Source organism: Bactrocera dorsalis, chromosome 2 (genome assembly GCF_023373825.1).
Source record: "Bactrocera dorsalis isolate Fly_Bdor chromosome 2, ASM2337382v1, whole genome shotgun sequence".
NCBI classification, from domain to species: domain Eukaryota; kingdom Metazoa; phylum Arthropoda; class Insecta; order Diptera; family Tephritidae; genus Bactrocera; species Bactrocera dorsalis.
Window position 1 is genome coordinate 37,216,391 of NC_064304.1, and position 15,638 is coordinate 37,232,028.

General features: G+C 36.6%; 1 protein-coding gene across 7 annotated transcripts in view; it reads right to left on the reverse strand.

Moving 5' to 3' along the window:
* LOC105226419 (dedicator of cytokinesis protein 1) overlaps positions 1 to 15,638 on the reverse strand; it is a 66,591-nt gene that overhangs the window by 12,706 nt on the left and 38,247 nt on the right. For all 7 annotated transcript variants that reach the window (XM_049448972.1, XM_049448971.1, XM_049448970.1 and 4 more), the window contains 10 exons: positions 10,401 to 10,557; positions 9,969 to 10,238; positions 6,213 to 7,157; positions 5,993 to 6,139; positions 5,717 to 5,915; positions 5,073 to 5,209; positions 4,850 to 5,001; positions 4,474 to 4,694; positions 4,253 to 4,382; positions 4,006 to 4,180 (listed from right to left, as the gene is read on the reverse strand). In XM_049448972.1, coding sequence (XP_049304929.1) covers positions 4,006 to 4,180; positions 4,253 to 4,382; positions 4,474 to 4,694; positions 4,850 to 5,001; positions 5,073 to 5,209; positions 5,717 to 5,915; positions 5,993 to 6,139; positions 6,213 to 7,157; positions 9,969 to 10,238; positions 10,401 to 10,557 — 2,533 coding nt within the window. The remainder of the gene's footprint in view (positions 1 to 4,005; positions 4,181 to 4,252; positions 4,383 to 4,473; positions 4,695 to 4,849; positions 5,002 to 5,072; positions 5,210 to 5,716; positions 5,916 to 5,992; positions 6,140 to 6,212; positions 7,158 to 9,968; positions 10,239 to 10,400; positions 10,558 to 15,638) is intronic.

The window sequence follows — 15,638 nt, forward strand, 5'->3', positions numbered from 1 at the left end:
AAAAAAAAAAAAATGCACACAAACGAAAACGAAAATGAATGGAGAAACTACAACCAAGTTTTATGAATGAATTATATGAGTATTTTTATGTATGAAAGTATGTATGTATGAGTAACATGGATGCATGTGACAAATGAGTATGTGATTTTTGAGTAAAATTTAGATTTAATATTGTGATATATCGGTGATGCTGATGGGTGATGGCAACCGTGAAGACACAATTAACTACACACAGTAGCTATGTGTTTAGTGATAATGTGATTTTGCTAGAGTACACTATACTGCGTGCACAACAACTACACCAAACAACGCAGATAAAACATAAAACAAAAACATTTACACCCCAAATATAAGTGGAACGGAGACTCTAAGGAATTAAGTGAAAAATCTAGCCAGATATAATTTATATATCTAGTATTATCTGATAAGGGACATGCCTGAACTAAAAGTTATAACATTTTATAAAAAAATTAAATAAGAAAATAAAAAAAAAAAATTTGTACCAAAAAAGAAAAATAAAAAAAATTAAAATAAAAAAAAAATAGATTAAAAAAATAAAAAAAAAAAGAAAAATAAAAAAAATTAGATTAAAAAAAATAAAAAAAAAATAAAAAAAAAAAATAAAAATAAAAAAAATTTAAATTAAAAAAATAGAAAAAATTTTTTAATAATAATAAAAAATAAAAATAAAAAAACAAAACAATAAAAAAATTTAAAAAAAAATATAAAAAAAAGAAATATTTAAAAAAAAGATTAAAAAAAATATATAAAAAAAAATCGTTAAGTAGAATTATCATAGCATTAATATTGTAATTTTATAAAAAAAAATTATTTCCTAATAAAATTTCTCCGTCTAACATGGACAACTTTGAAAATTATAATCCTTCGATCAAATGTTGCTTTCGGTTATGCTTATTGTAATATTCGGAATTAACATTAAATGTAATTTAACACATATACATATGTAAATATTTATTTGGGAGTGCTTATAGCCGACAGAAAAGCCATTGTGGAACCAACCAAACGCGCTGAGGCGGCGGTACAGTATATTAAGGGAAATATTGCGAAGTTAAATTGCATTTATGTATGTGTGGGTAAAAAATAGTAAGACTTTTTAATTTAAATTTTGCACAAAAACCCATTCGCCGAAATATTTCTATGTTGGTATGACTGTCAGTGACATCTGTGTCAAATGTCACATAAAAAAAAAATAACTACTTTTTCTGAAGTACATTAAGTACATTCATCGATTTTTACGATGAGTGAAATTATTCAATGGAATCATGTGTAGAAGTTCACGCTAGTGAGGAAAGTTCTCTAATCACCATTTATTTGGGAGTTGCCAGAAACGATTATTTTACGTATCATCCCTTTGAAGGCGAGGCAAATTGAGAAGGCGAACCATCCCTACATAGGCTTGTACGCTGGGTTTGAGACCCGCCACGTAAAAAACGCCCCCAATGAAAACTAATCAATAGCATATTATTGTAGAATCCCAGAGGTGATCTAGTCACCGATGCCTAGATCATACTAAATAATGTAGGGAACACTTCTCCAGCCTGCTGAATGCAATGCAATCGACGACGAGGAGCAGACATTCTATTGCGCGACTATGAAGAAGTCCGAATAGGTTTTACCCGACTGAAGAACAACAAAGGGACGGCCGCCGATGGTTTGCCGTCCGAGCCATTCAAATACGGCGGCGTAGAAATGATAGGGAACATGCATCACCTTCTTTGTAGAGTATGGTCGGACGAGAAAGCATGGTTGCCGATTGGAATTTACGTGTGCTTTTCTCAATCCTCAAACATTGAGAACCCACAACTACCGTGGGATATGCCTCCTCAACATCGCATACAAGATTCTATCGAGAGTATTGTGTGAAAGATTAAAGCCCATCGTTAACAAATTGATTGTGGCTTTAGACCTGGAAAATCAACAGCCGACCAGATATTCACCATGCGCCAAATCTTGGAAAAGACCCGTGAAAGAAGGAATATAATTTGGGTGCTAAGCGTCGTTTGCACGAAGCTATTCGTAAAAAGAGGCCGTAAAGACTACGATTAAGCAGTAAAACTTTCAAAAGCTGCACATTTAAACGTGTATCTACAATATTAAAAATTTTCAAAACTAATTTCATTACTAGAAAAATTGTTTCAGAAAGAAAAAACAAACACAGGCATTGGGGTCCATATATTCGGTATCTGAGGCCTTGAAAAGTTATGATCCGATTTCGACAATTTTTAGACTTATTCCTGAGATATAGAATTTCACCTAAAAGTGGGAGGTGCCACGTCCTTTGACCAATTTTTACGCTAACTCCAATGAAGCCCTTCCGAACAATATAGAATCTGAAATTTTATGTTTTTTTACGTATTTAGTTAGCGAGTTATTGCATTTTCAGGAGTTTTCAACACAATCGTTATATGGTATGTAGAGTGGACGAAATTGTCAATCGATTTTACCCATTTTCACGTTGTCGTAAGATGTGCCGAAATGATTTGTTTTGAACGAATTTGCTTAATACAGCTTTAAGAGATTGTGAGATATGAACATTAAATCTATTAGAGGCGGGCCGAGTTCACTTGTTGAAAATTTTCAAATCATACACCGCAACCTACTATGGTCTTATAGGCTTTCGATTAATGGTATTTTGTGGCGTGAATTGTGGCGTCCATTCTGCTCTTCTACAATACCGAACTTTTTATGGTGCCAAGGAACACGTTTACCGAGTTTCATTTATAGTAGTTTACTTAAATATTACGCATGTAACAATGTGCACGGACGGACACTCAGTCACGTTGAATTCAACTCGTCATCCTAATCATTTATATATATACATAACTCTACATCTAGTATGTATATAAATACATAATTATGAAAAAGGTTGAGTGAAAGGTATTCTTAAACGCTTTCCCCCCGAAATTATTAATCTTAGTTAACACCCGCCTAGACAGACATTATTTCTCGCAGTTACTTCAGTGCATATAGTTATATTGTGCAGTTGCCATTTATTATTTACAGTGGTTTCCTTTAAAAATTTCGCATTCACATGAATAAACCTCACCTACTTAAATCTTTTAAAATATGATAACATGATTATTATTAACTGTATTTAACATTCCATTGAAGTAGAGTGGGCACATACATACATACATGTGTATGTATGTCGATAGCACATTTGTGAAACAACTACTAAACATTTACAAGTATTTCATTGAAAATACATACAAATTATATATGGTATATTTAAAAACAAATCGAAAACGTGTTTTTCAAAAATAATTTTAAAATTAGTGCACTCATTAAACATGCTAATAAAAAATGCGTAATAAACTAGTTGAAAAAAACGTGTAAAAAACAGGCACAAAACACGGACATAAAACAAAAACAAAACATGCTCAAATTAATATACATACGAATATATATCATAAGCTGTTAATGCCGAGCTATAATATTACACTATACACAATAATAAAATATACGTATATACAGTTAAGTTTCAAAAATGCCTGCGAAAACTATTTGAACTCGCAAAACTAACAACATTGACGCTGCAAAGTCAAAATTTCGTATAATTTTTCGAGTAATAATGGAAGTGTTGTATTAAAATGTTATTTGTATTTTATTGTTCATGATTTTTAACCGTTATGCGCAAGACATTTTAGTGACAAATTGAGGTTAACGCAAATTAACTTGCAGTAAAATAAGAAAAATTCGTAATTTAATTATTATTTTTTTTTAATTTTTAAATGAACTTATGCAAAGTAAAAGAGTAAAAGGTAAACGCATGTAATTAGTTTACTTGGATGAACGAACACACATATTTATGTATGGTAATGTTAAAGTTAACGGGCAAAACGTGAACACCTTACGCGAGCCAATGTTATAATTTGTATTTTGCTTATGCGAAAAGTAGTATTCATCAATAAAATTAAACACAAATGCAAGGAAATAACGAAACACATAAATAAAGTGGAAATTAAATTAAATGCATGTAAATACCTCTTCCTTGCTCTCGAGCCGATCTCTGATGTGATTGCAAAAGACGGGCAGTAGCACAGCGCGACAGTCAGGCGAGAGAAACAGTTTTGAGTCGACAAAGTCCTTAATGCAACCCATTTTGGATTGTGTTAAGCGACGCGGTGGGAATTGACGCAAGATATTGACAATCACATTACTGCCGGAAAAGAAGTGTAAATAACAGTAAATTAGTTAAATAAATATTTGTATAAATTAATGTAAAACAAACCTTAGACGCACTTCATCGAACACCGCCATCAAATCCGTGGCAATGATGTGCAAATTTTTGAGCAAAGCGCCTTCGGACTTCAACAAATCGGTGGGGCAGGCAATCATTTTGATAAACATCTCCAGCAGTTCTAGTAATATAAGTAAAATATGCTTATGTTAAACAATTTTTAGACAAAAAAAATTAAAATTATTATTATAATAAAAGCAAGTTGAACGCACCATGCAACTTATTGGCAAAATCATCGTAATCCGAATTGCCATTGATGGCTGCGAAGAGCACACGTGAACGTATAACGAACTTGATAACATAATGCAGATATCTAGTGGTCTTATATAGACGCTTCACCTCCACGCGCTCTTCAATCTCAATGCCATCGGCTGACTTTTCTTTGGGTTCGATGGCTTCGCGGATGTTCTTTTGCAGAACATTTATTAGTTTACTGCAATTTTAGAAAAAAAAAATATTTGTAGGAAAAATATATTAATAGAAAAAAATATATTATTAGAAAAAAATATATTATTAGAAAAAAATATATTAATAGAAAAAAAAAAAAAATTAATAAAATAAACAGCAAAATAAAAATGTGCCACCAACCTATAAGCCAGCGTCGCTGAGAAGCTCTCATTTATGTAAACATCCAATACCGTGAGGAAATGTTGATATTTCAGATCGGATACGGTCTCGATTAAGTGTATAATACTCATGAATACCAACTGATCGTAGCGTTCGGGATCGTCATTTTCAACCTGTGAAAGCGATGTAGATTTTAAGTGTCACAAAATCAAAAAAAAAAGACAGAAAAGTTAAAGTGTTTTACCAAAATGTTGAATAAAGCGTCGAGTATGTCTTGCAGAAATTTCACTACTTCTTCGCCGGGTACATTCGAAAGCGCATTCAAAGACTCCTCCAGTGTTTCCTTATGCGCAGACCAGTTTAGCAAACCCAAGAGGCTCACTTAGAGTCGTGAGAGTAAAATAAAAACAAAATTATAATAATATAAGTTTAAATAAATGAAATTCAAACATACAAAAATATACAGGGTGTTTGTCCAAAATCATTAATGTGACGTTCTTTTATTAAAAATATTTAAATGCTGTCTGATCAGAGGAGGCATATTCATTTATAAGTCAGTTGAAAACGACAGCTTAGGCCATATTTCGTTTCATCAGAAGGAATCAAACCTCTGATTCGTTACTGATAGATCCTTTGTGAAGTTAGTGCTTTTTTAAGAGCCCCAAATCGTCAAAAATAATCTTAATGTTCTTCGAAACTACTCGAATCATACATATAAATGAAACTGTTAACCATAAAAAACTAGATTATTTGCTCGTCGAAATAAATTCGCTGTTTAACTTTTGTTATTAAAATAAAAAAAAATTATGGACCATACTGTGCATATGTTTATGAAAAATCTTATGGACCACCCTGTACATGTGTTAACATTCTTTTCATGACAATTACCGCTTTGTGTGAGTTTTGTGCTGCAGAGATTAACGCAAATTGTGAGTTGATCCTTGGGAAACAGGGACAAACCACCCAGCGATGGCTTGGTGCCCTGCAATTCACCAACCGTCGAAGGCAATTCCATGTAAACGTTGGCATTGTTCTTGTCATACTTTTTGTGGTCCATCTTGTACACGGCCAGATTGTGTTGTCCTTGCTGTTAATATTGAAAGTAAAAAAATAACAAGATTATACCGTTATGTTAACAACTGAGTATAACTTGTATCGACTTGCCAGTATTGTCGTGCCGTTGTCCTGCATCAGCTTCACATACGACAAGCCGAAAGGCTTTTCCGATTTGTCCTTTTGTTCGTTGGAGCTGCGATGTTTGAAAATGAATTTCAGATGGCACTGCTTGAATTCGTCTATCGGCACATGTATCTAAAATTGCAATAAAGATATGAATATATTAATTCAAATACGAAAAGTTGCTTAACAATAATTATGCACGCACCTTGAATGTTTCCAGCCACTTCGGCTTATCGTCGTGATAATACACCACGGATTTGTATTCATCAATGGGTGGATGCCCCGCGCCGATGCTCATCACACCGGGCACCACTTGTCCCTGTTCATTGCACACATACACTGTCACCTCGACATTCTTTTCCGATGTTTTCGCAATGCGCGCGAATTCACCACCACACAGTGTCAAATACAAGTCGTTACGCACATCGCCGGGCAATATCACCTCGGGGAAGCCCATTTTACGCGCCAACGGCACATTTGTGTGTAGCAAACGTGGGAAGTCCTCTTTGATCTGTTTAATATCGCCTTGCAACACTTCAATGGTGACGGCCATTTTAGAATCGATCTTGCCGATATCCTTATTAGCGATCAATTTGCGCAGCGTGCCATCCAGCGTGTCCTTTTCGCACAACATGAATGGCAAATCCAAATTGCCACGGAAGTCTTCCGGCTTATGTAATATGGGGGTGAGATCTTTGCAGGCGACGCCAAATGGTCGCCGCATTATATACTCGGTGCTATTGAACGAACCACTCGAACTGATCGAGAGTTGTGAGTGCTTCTTACTTGATGCCGTTAGCATTGCTGTAGTTATACTGGCGCGTTTCGAGTCATGCTCCTTCATTTCCATGGCACCAATGCGTATCGCATAACAAACCAGATACATTTTCGGTATATTCAGATCGGTTTTGCTGAGATCGGTGAAGAGTACACGATTATTATCGAATTGATCGATATCACGTGCAATGCCGGTGCGCGACCATTTGACGACATAATTTTCGCTTATCGGCTTGTGTGATTCGCCATCGAATAGTGTGAAGAGCAGATCGGAGTCTTCTTGAAATTTGCACACGAAGGCGTTCACATGCAGCAATATGTTGTGCGAGTATTTGTTGAGTGGGCGTGGTGAACGTTGAATTGTTTGTGGACGCTGGGGGAAGAGGGATGTTGAATTAGTTTTCAATAATGAGATTTTGGCCATAAATGATAAATAAATTTAATTTAATTTAATATGAAAGTTATCTATTATGAGAAAGATCAAAAAGCAAAGAAAATGAAGAGAAAGTGGGATTAAATGAAATATTAAATATTATTAAATAAATTAAATTATACTGGGAAAAGTTTTAGTCGACTTCATATATTTAAATTGAATATACATGGTGTTTGTTTTAGACGTGTAGTTTTCAATGAGGCAATACTTTTTTTCGAAGTTTTTTTTGACGGCTGTTACTTGATCTATTCTTATTTTGGTTTGCCATTTCATAATGAGCAAACTTAGCAACTTTTTCAAATGAGAAATTTGTTCTGCTATGAAAAGCTCACTTTTGGTTGAATGGATACGTTCTTAATTGGCGTAGGCACCGCTTACGCGATTATAGCGTTATACGTTACTAAACAAAATTGTTGCATTTGGTGTGATGACAATCCCAAGCCATTATTGAGATGCCGTAACATCCTCAAAAAGTCACTGTTTGTTGTGCTCTATGGGCAGATGGAATCATTGCTCCCTATTTCTTCAAAAATGGAGCCGGCCATAATTATACAGGCAAGAGGGAACGTTATAGCGCCATGAGTAATGACTTTTTCGTGCCTGGATTGGAGGATGAAGTTGACGTGAACAACCTCTTGGCTCTAACAATTTGTTAACGGAAACTTTTGGTGAGCGCATTAACTCTTGTGGTGGGCCTGTTGAATAGGCTTCACAATTTTTTGTGGAATTATGTGAAGTCGCTTGTCTACACAGATAAGTCCGAGACGATTGACATTTTGAAAGAGAAGATTCGACGCGTTATTTTGAAGTTAGAAATTATATAAAAAAAATATTCGCTAAATCCACCAACGTAACCTGGATTTAGCGAATATTATTTTATTTATATAAACTTTTTTTGGGATTTTCATACAAAAACTTTTTGGGAATAAATATAAGGTTTGTCTGAAAAGTAATAGGACTGATTTTCTTCCGCCGCGATTTTATTTCGGAGCGTGCACGCACCGACTGGATTCGGTAGAGAGCGTTCGTAGCTAACGAACAAGTGACTGGTCAGTTGCCTCCGAGCACAGCCACCCTACAGCCCAGATGTGGACTACCCGGACTTTTTTGTTTCTTTGAAAGACCTGAAAAGGCCGATAAAAGGCAAGCATTTTGAGAGGACAAAGGGGATCCAAACAGCATGCGCATCGGCTCTCAAAGCTATTCCGCAGAATGTCTTCTGTGACGTCTTCAATGCTTGGAACTCGCGCTGACAGCGCAGCATCGACGCAGAAGGAACTTGTTTTGAAAGTTTTTAAAGAATTGTAACGTTTGTTTCAACAAATGTTTTTGAATCGACTCAGCCCTGCTACTTTCCGGACAAGTCCTGTGAACCCTGTAAAAAAAATCGCTAAAGAAGCCTATCTGAAAGGCGTTAATAAAGAGTTGAATTAAAAAACGTGAAAATATTGTTTTTTTCAGTCCGGATCAAATATGATCAGATAGTATTTATATGATTTTCTTGTTTAAGTTGACTATCTTCTGGTTTGTACAAAATTAATTCGCTTAATAGGAATTTCAGTTGAGGGTAGGAAGTAAAGGGTAATCTATTTCAAGTTTTCCTACTTTTTGTGAGAAAAAACTTCAAATATAATGGGGAATATCATTCGAAAAAACATTCTTTGGCATATATTTTTTGAAAATTATCTCTTTCAAATGTTGGCCGCGGCTATGTTTCAGCTTGTCCATCCCTTGAGTTCAATTTTTAATGACTCGTTCGAGCATTTCGACTACTAACTGCCGAATGATTCTCGAAGTGATATAGACTTCAGACTTTACATATCTTGGTGGCCAATCGACCGACCCAAAACGTGAAATTTTTAGCTCACTGAAGTTTTCTCTCCATAAATCTATTGATTGATGCTAGTGCGAAAAGTGGCACCTTCTTGTTGAAACCAAATGTGGCCGAGATCAGGAGCTTCAATTTTAGGCATCAAATAGTCGGTTATCAGGGCACGATAACGGTCGCCATTGATGGTTACGTTCTCACCGCATCATTTTTGAAGAAATATGGAGCGATGATTCCACCGGCCCACAAACCACGCCAAACCGTTGTTTTTCTGGATGAAATAGTAGAATGGTGAATCTCTTCAGGTTGCTCTTCGTCCCACATGCGACAATTTAGCTTGTTTACATATTCATTGAGCCAGAGATGGGTCTCATCGCTGAACAATATTTGGCTCGAGAACGTCAAATCTTCTTGGAACTTTTCAATAGCCCATAGAGCGAAGCAATGTCGCTTGGGAAGATAGTGCGGCTTCAGTTCGTGCACAAGTTGTATTTTGTTTCAATTTAAGATCTCGACATAAAATGCGCCAAGTCGTTTCATACGTCATTCTGAGTTGTTGCGAACGATCAAATATTATTAAATACTCGTAATGAATACAAAAATAACATAAGAGCTTGACACGTCTCACGCGATATCTCTCAAAAAAGGCTATTGAGAAAGTACCTCTGCATAAATCACCCGATATAAGTGAAAATACCGCTATTCTTCTTACAATTAATTACTTTTAAACAAAAGCTACGTCCTTGGCAAGTGCAATAACTCCAAAGAAGCAACAGCTCGCTCTGGTCTTTTTCATTGTAGTCACAGAGAACCCATGTACAAGCATATATTTTCTACGATTACATGCCATATGCAAATGCATGTACTATACTATATACAGACCAACAAATAAATATATTTCTGTAAATGCAAGAAAAACCTACGTTCGCTTTGAAAATGCGATCCTGCGCATTCATGTGATGCTCATACAATTCCGTTGTGCATATCGCATTCGTATCCAATATGTCGCCGTTCTCATCGCGCACCACCATATCTAAGCCCAGCAGACTGTTTCCTGTGTCGATTTGCGATGTGGCCATCAGCTTCACTTTACGCATCTCGTCCAAAGGCAAATTGCCCGATATGAGCAGTGCGCGATTATTATTCAACTCGATCATTTTTGCGCGTATGGAATTAAAGTCACGATGTGTGATCTGCAAATGAATGAAAATAAACGCTTTTAGTATGGAATGCAATAACCATTATTGTGGCAGTAAAATAGGGCAGAATGACAATAAAGAGTTAATTCAATTTTTATTTATGAAAATGAATTTAATGAATGAATTTTGCGGGAGACAGATAACGGTTGCACTCACCAAAAAATACTGTTTCAATATAGAGCCCCATTCCAGGAGAACTTTGGTGATTTCCTCGACGATCTCTGTACGCTTGATACAGTATTCGCCGTTGACGATTGTGTAATCGCACAGATGTATGTAGCTTTTCGGAAATATGCCGCGTTGTTCTTTATGCCTGCAAGAAATAAGAAAACAGTGAGACTTATTTATTTAGAGAAAAAAGAGAAGACATTTGAATGGAAAAAATAACTGAAATTAAAAATATCTGCGTTAATAAATATGGCAGGAGGCAATTAATAAAGCGCACATGACAAGCATGGGAAGACAAGATTCGCAATTATGCGACAAAACAGACTTATGTATGAACATACATATGTATGTGCTATAAAAGAATGGTTGTTGTATTTGTATGGACATACATATGTCTGACATAAATTCTTATATGACAAAGTGTGGCGCAATTCTTGATGTATTGCTATGAAAACAAGTAAGGAAGGGCTAAGTTCGGGTGTCACCGAACATTTTATACTCTCGCATGATAAAGTGATAATCGAGATTTCATTATCCGTCATTTACATATTTTTTTTATTTTGCTGCAAAATTAATTAGAATTAAATTCTGAGAGATTTACCGATATTTTCGGTGAAAAATTAGGTTAGGTTAGGTTAGGCACTGAGTTCTTCGTGTTCGATATCAGGGACCTTGAAAAGTTATAGTCCGATCACGACAATTTTTCCACAAGGGATACCTCAGCTCAAATACCGTATTTGTGTAAAGTTTTATTCCGCTATCATCATTGGTTCCTAATGTATATATTATACAGAGAAGGCATCAGATGGAATTCAAAATAGCGTTATATTGGAAGAAGGCGTGGTTGTGAACCGATTTCACCCATATTTCGTACATGTCATCAGGGTGTTAAGAAAATATTATATACCGAATTTCATTGAAATTGGTCGAGTAGTTCCTGAGATATGGCTTTTGGTCCATAAGTGGGCGTCGCCACTCCCATTTTCAATTTTTTAAAAAAGCCTGGGTGCAGCTTCCTTCTGCCATTTCTTCCGTAAAATGTAGTGTTTCTGACGTTTTTTATTAGTCGGTTAATGCACTTTTAATGATTTTCAACATAACCTTTGTATGGGAGGTGGGCGTGGTTATTATCCGATTTCTTCCATTTTTGAACTGTATATGGAAATGCCTGAAGGAAACGACTCTATAGAGTTTGGTTGACATAGCTATAGTAGTTTCCGAGATATGTACAAAAAACTTAGTAGGGGGCGGAGCCACGCCCACTTTTCCAAAAAAATTACGTCCAAACATGCCCCTCCCTAATGCGATCCTTTGTGCCAAATTTCACTTTAATATCTTTATTTATGGCTTAGTTATGACACTTTATAGGTTTTCGGTTTTCGCCATTTTGTAGGCGTGGCAGTGGGCCGATTTTGCCCATCTTCGAACTTAGCCGTGTTATGGAGAAATACGTGTACCAAGTTTCATCATGATATCTAAAGTTTTACTCAAGTTACAGCTTGCACGCACGGACGGACAGACAGACATCCGGATTTCAACTCTACTCGTCACCCTGATGACTTTGGTATATAAAGGGTGATTTTTAAGAGCTTGATAACTTTTTTTAAAAAAAAACGCATAAAATTTGCAAAATCTCATCGGTTCTTTATTTGAAACGTTAGATTGGTTCATGACATTTACTTTTTGAAGATAATTTCATTTAAATGTTGACCGCGGCTGCGTCTTAGGTGGTCCATTCGGAAAGTCCAATTTTGGGCAACTTTTTCGAGCATTTCGGCCGGAATAGCCCGAATTTCTTCGGAAATGTTGTCTTCCAAAGCTGGAATAGTTGCTGGCTTATTTCTGTAGACTTTAGACTTGACGTAGCCCCACAAAAAATAGTCTAAAGGCGTTAAATCGCATGATCTTGGTGGCCAACTTACGGGTCCATTTCTTGAGATGAGTTGTTGTCCGAAGTTTTCCCTCAAAATGGCCATAGAATCGCGAGCTGTGTGGCATGTAGCGCCATCTTGTTGAAACCACATGTCAACCAAGTTCAGTTCTTCCATTTTTGGCAACAAAAAGTTTGTTAGCATCGAACGATAGCGATCGCCATTCACCGTAACGTTGCGTCCAACAGCATCTTTGAAAAAATACGGTCCAATGATTCCACCAGCGTACAAACCACACCAAACAGTGCATTTTTCGGGATGCATGGGCAGTTCTTGAACGGCTTCTGGTTGCTCTTCACCCCAAATGCGGCAATTTTGCTTATTTACGTAGCCATTCAACCAGAAATGAGCCTCATCGCTGAACAAAACACGCGCGCGAAACACATTTCGAACCGAACACTGATTTTAGTAATAAAATTCAATGATTTGCAAGCGTTGCTCGTTAGTAAGTCTATTCATGATGAAATGTCAAAGCATACTGAGCATCTTTCTCTTTGACACCATGTCTGAAATCCCACGTGATCTGTCAAATACTAATGCATGAAAATCCTAACCTCAAAAAAATCACCCGTTAGATATATTAGACAGATGGTGTTACAAGAAAGCATGCCTTGGACAAAAATGTTGTAGAACATCGCGCTCTGCGGCGGAAGGGGCACATGGCATAGCAGATAACAATTATTAGATTGTTAGCTTATAGCTTGAAGAAGTCACTAAGCAGAGATCCGCCAGTGAATTGTACGGCACAATCAGACACATACATATGTACATATATAGTGGAGAATTTTGCAATGAATGGCTGGCCTTTATGAAAAAGGTAATTTTTTAATTATCGCGTCTGTATGTATATGTGCATTACACATTGAATATTCCGTATTTATACTATATTACATACTTTCAGTTTGCCACTATTGTGATTATAAGCGCACTTCACTTCGAATTTAACGAGTTTGCGCGGAAATTGTGAAACTTACCAATGACTACCCAGTACTTTCGCAGGAAAAAAATCTTAGCGAAATAAAATAAAATAAACACAAACAAATAAATATATATAAATATGAAAAGGCACGTACTGCCACAAAAACGTTTCATTATTTTTTCACGCGCTAAGGTTTCGGTCATTAACCGAAGAATTGTTTTTACATACTTCAGTTGAAGCTGACCAAAACAAAAGCGGTTGGCGAGCTGTTTAGGCGTTAGAGGCGAAGCGGTGTAGACGAAAATAGAAAACGGTTCAAAAATGCATTCGAAATAAAAAAGTATGTATTTTTGTTGTAACACGGTTAAGAGGCATATACGAGGGCTGTCCGATAAATAACCGACCTCAACGTGAAACTAGCGGCACATCTGAAAAAAAAGTTTCTACTTCAAATTGTGCATATTATAATAGCTACTCGCCAAAATTTCAGAAATTTATCTTGCGCAATTATCTGTTGACAGTCGTTTTTGTGAGTCTATTTCGGTGATTTCCCCAAAATGGAAAAAATTTAATATCGCGCTGTAATTAAATTTTTATTTTTGAAAGGCAATACGCCTTCACAAATCAAAGATGAGTTAGACTCTGTGTATGGTGACTCTGCACCATCGTATACCACCGTAAAATTTTGGGCAGCTGAATTTAAACGTGGTCGCAGGAGCTTGGAAGATGATGAACGTCCTGGGCGTCCAAAAACTGTAACCACTAACGATAACATCGCTAAAGTTCATCAATTGGTACTAGACGACCGCCGGATTAAAGTTAGGGAAATAGCTGAGATTATGAAGATGTCAAAAAAAACTGTTTGTCACATGTTAAACCAAGATTAGGGCATGAGAAAGCTGTCCGCGGGTTGGGTGCCACGTTTGCTTACGCTAGACCACAAACGTGCGCGCATGAACATTTCCAGCGCTCTGTTGGCTCAGTTTAGAGGCAATAAGACCGAGTTTTGGCGCCGATTGATAACTGTAGACGAAACTTGGATTCATCATTATACGCCCGAAACAAAAAACCAATCTAAACAGTGGATTGAAAAGGGGGAACCAGCCCCAAAAAAACCTAAAGCTGTGTATTCGGCTGGGAAAGTGATGGCGAGTGTTTTTTGGGACAGCCATGGAATTATTTTTATCGACTATCTTGAAAAAGGAAAAACTATAACAGGAGCATACTACGCATCATTATTGGACAAGCTAAAGGAAGAAATTTCGAAAAATCGGCTACATTTGCAAAAAAAAAGAAAGTCTTGTTCCACCAAGACAACTCACCATCTCACACCTCAACAGTCGCCATGGCGAAAATCCACGAATTGCGGTTCGAACTGCTTGACCTTCCACCTTATTCACCGGATCTAGCACCAAGCGACTTTTTTTTGTTTCCTCAACTTAAAACTGCGCTCGGCGGCCAGAGATTTTCGTCAAATGAGGAGGCAATCTCTTTCGTGAACTCGTATTTTGCAGACAAAGACGCCAAGTACTATTTGGAAGGGTTGCAGAGATGGGAGCATCGCTGGGAGAAGTGTGTGGAGTTACAAGGAGACTATGTAGAAAAATAAAAAAAAAAAATTGAAAAAGTCGCGTGCATAATGGTTATGTCGGTTATTTATCGGACGGCCCTCGTACATATGTATGTATGTATGTATGTACCAAAATACGGAGGTTTTCCAACATTGCTAAAGCGTTTCATATTTTTCTTTTAGACAATGTCTTTTTTTTTTTGTATGTATGATATTCCCTGTATAGTAGCTTTTTTAGAGCTTTACAAAGGTATTTTCTTTATGAAAGCTCGTTAGAAAGTATATTCAGGTTTGAAGCTTAACTTTAGCTTTCATTATAAAAAAATATTTTTCTAAATTTTTCTTCTTTTTCTTTATTGGCGTAGACAGCGCTTGCGCGATTATAGCCGAGCTTACAACAGCGTGCCAGTCGTTCTTCCTTTTCGCTTTTTGGCGCCAATTGGATATTTCAAGTGTAGCCAGACTCTTCGCCACCTGGTCTTTCCAACGGAGTGGAGGTCTTCCTTTTCCTCTGCTTAATTACTCTCAAGGCTGGAGTGTTTTCATCTATTCGGACAACATGACCTAAACAGCGTTACGTCTTAATTCGCTGAACTACTTACATATGTCAATGGCGTTGTATATCTCGTACTGCTGATCATTCCATCGACTGCGGTATTCGCCGTGGCCAATTCGCAAAGGACCATAAGTCTTCTACAGAACCGTTCTCTTGAAAACTCGCAACGCCAACTCATCGGATGTTGTCATCGTCCATGCCTCTGCGCCATATAGCACGACGATGATGATGAGTGACTTAGAAAGTTTGG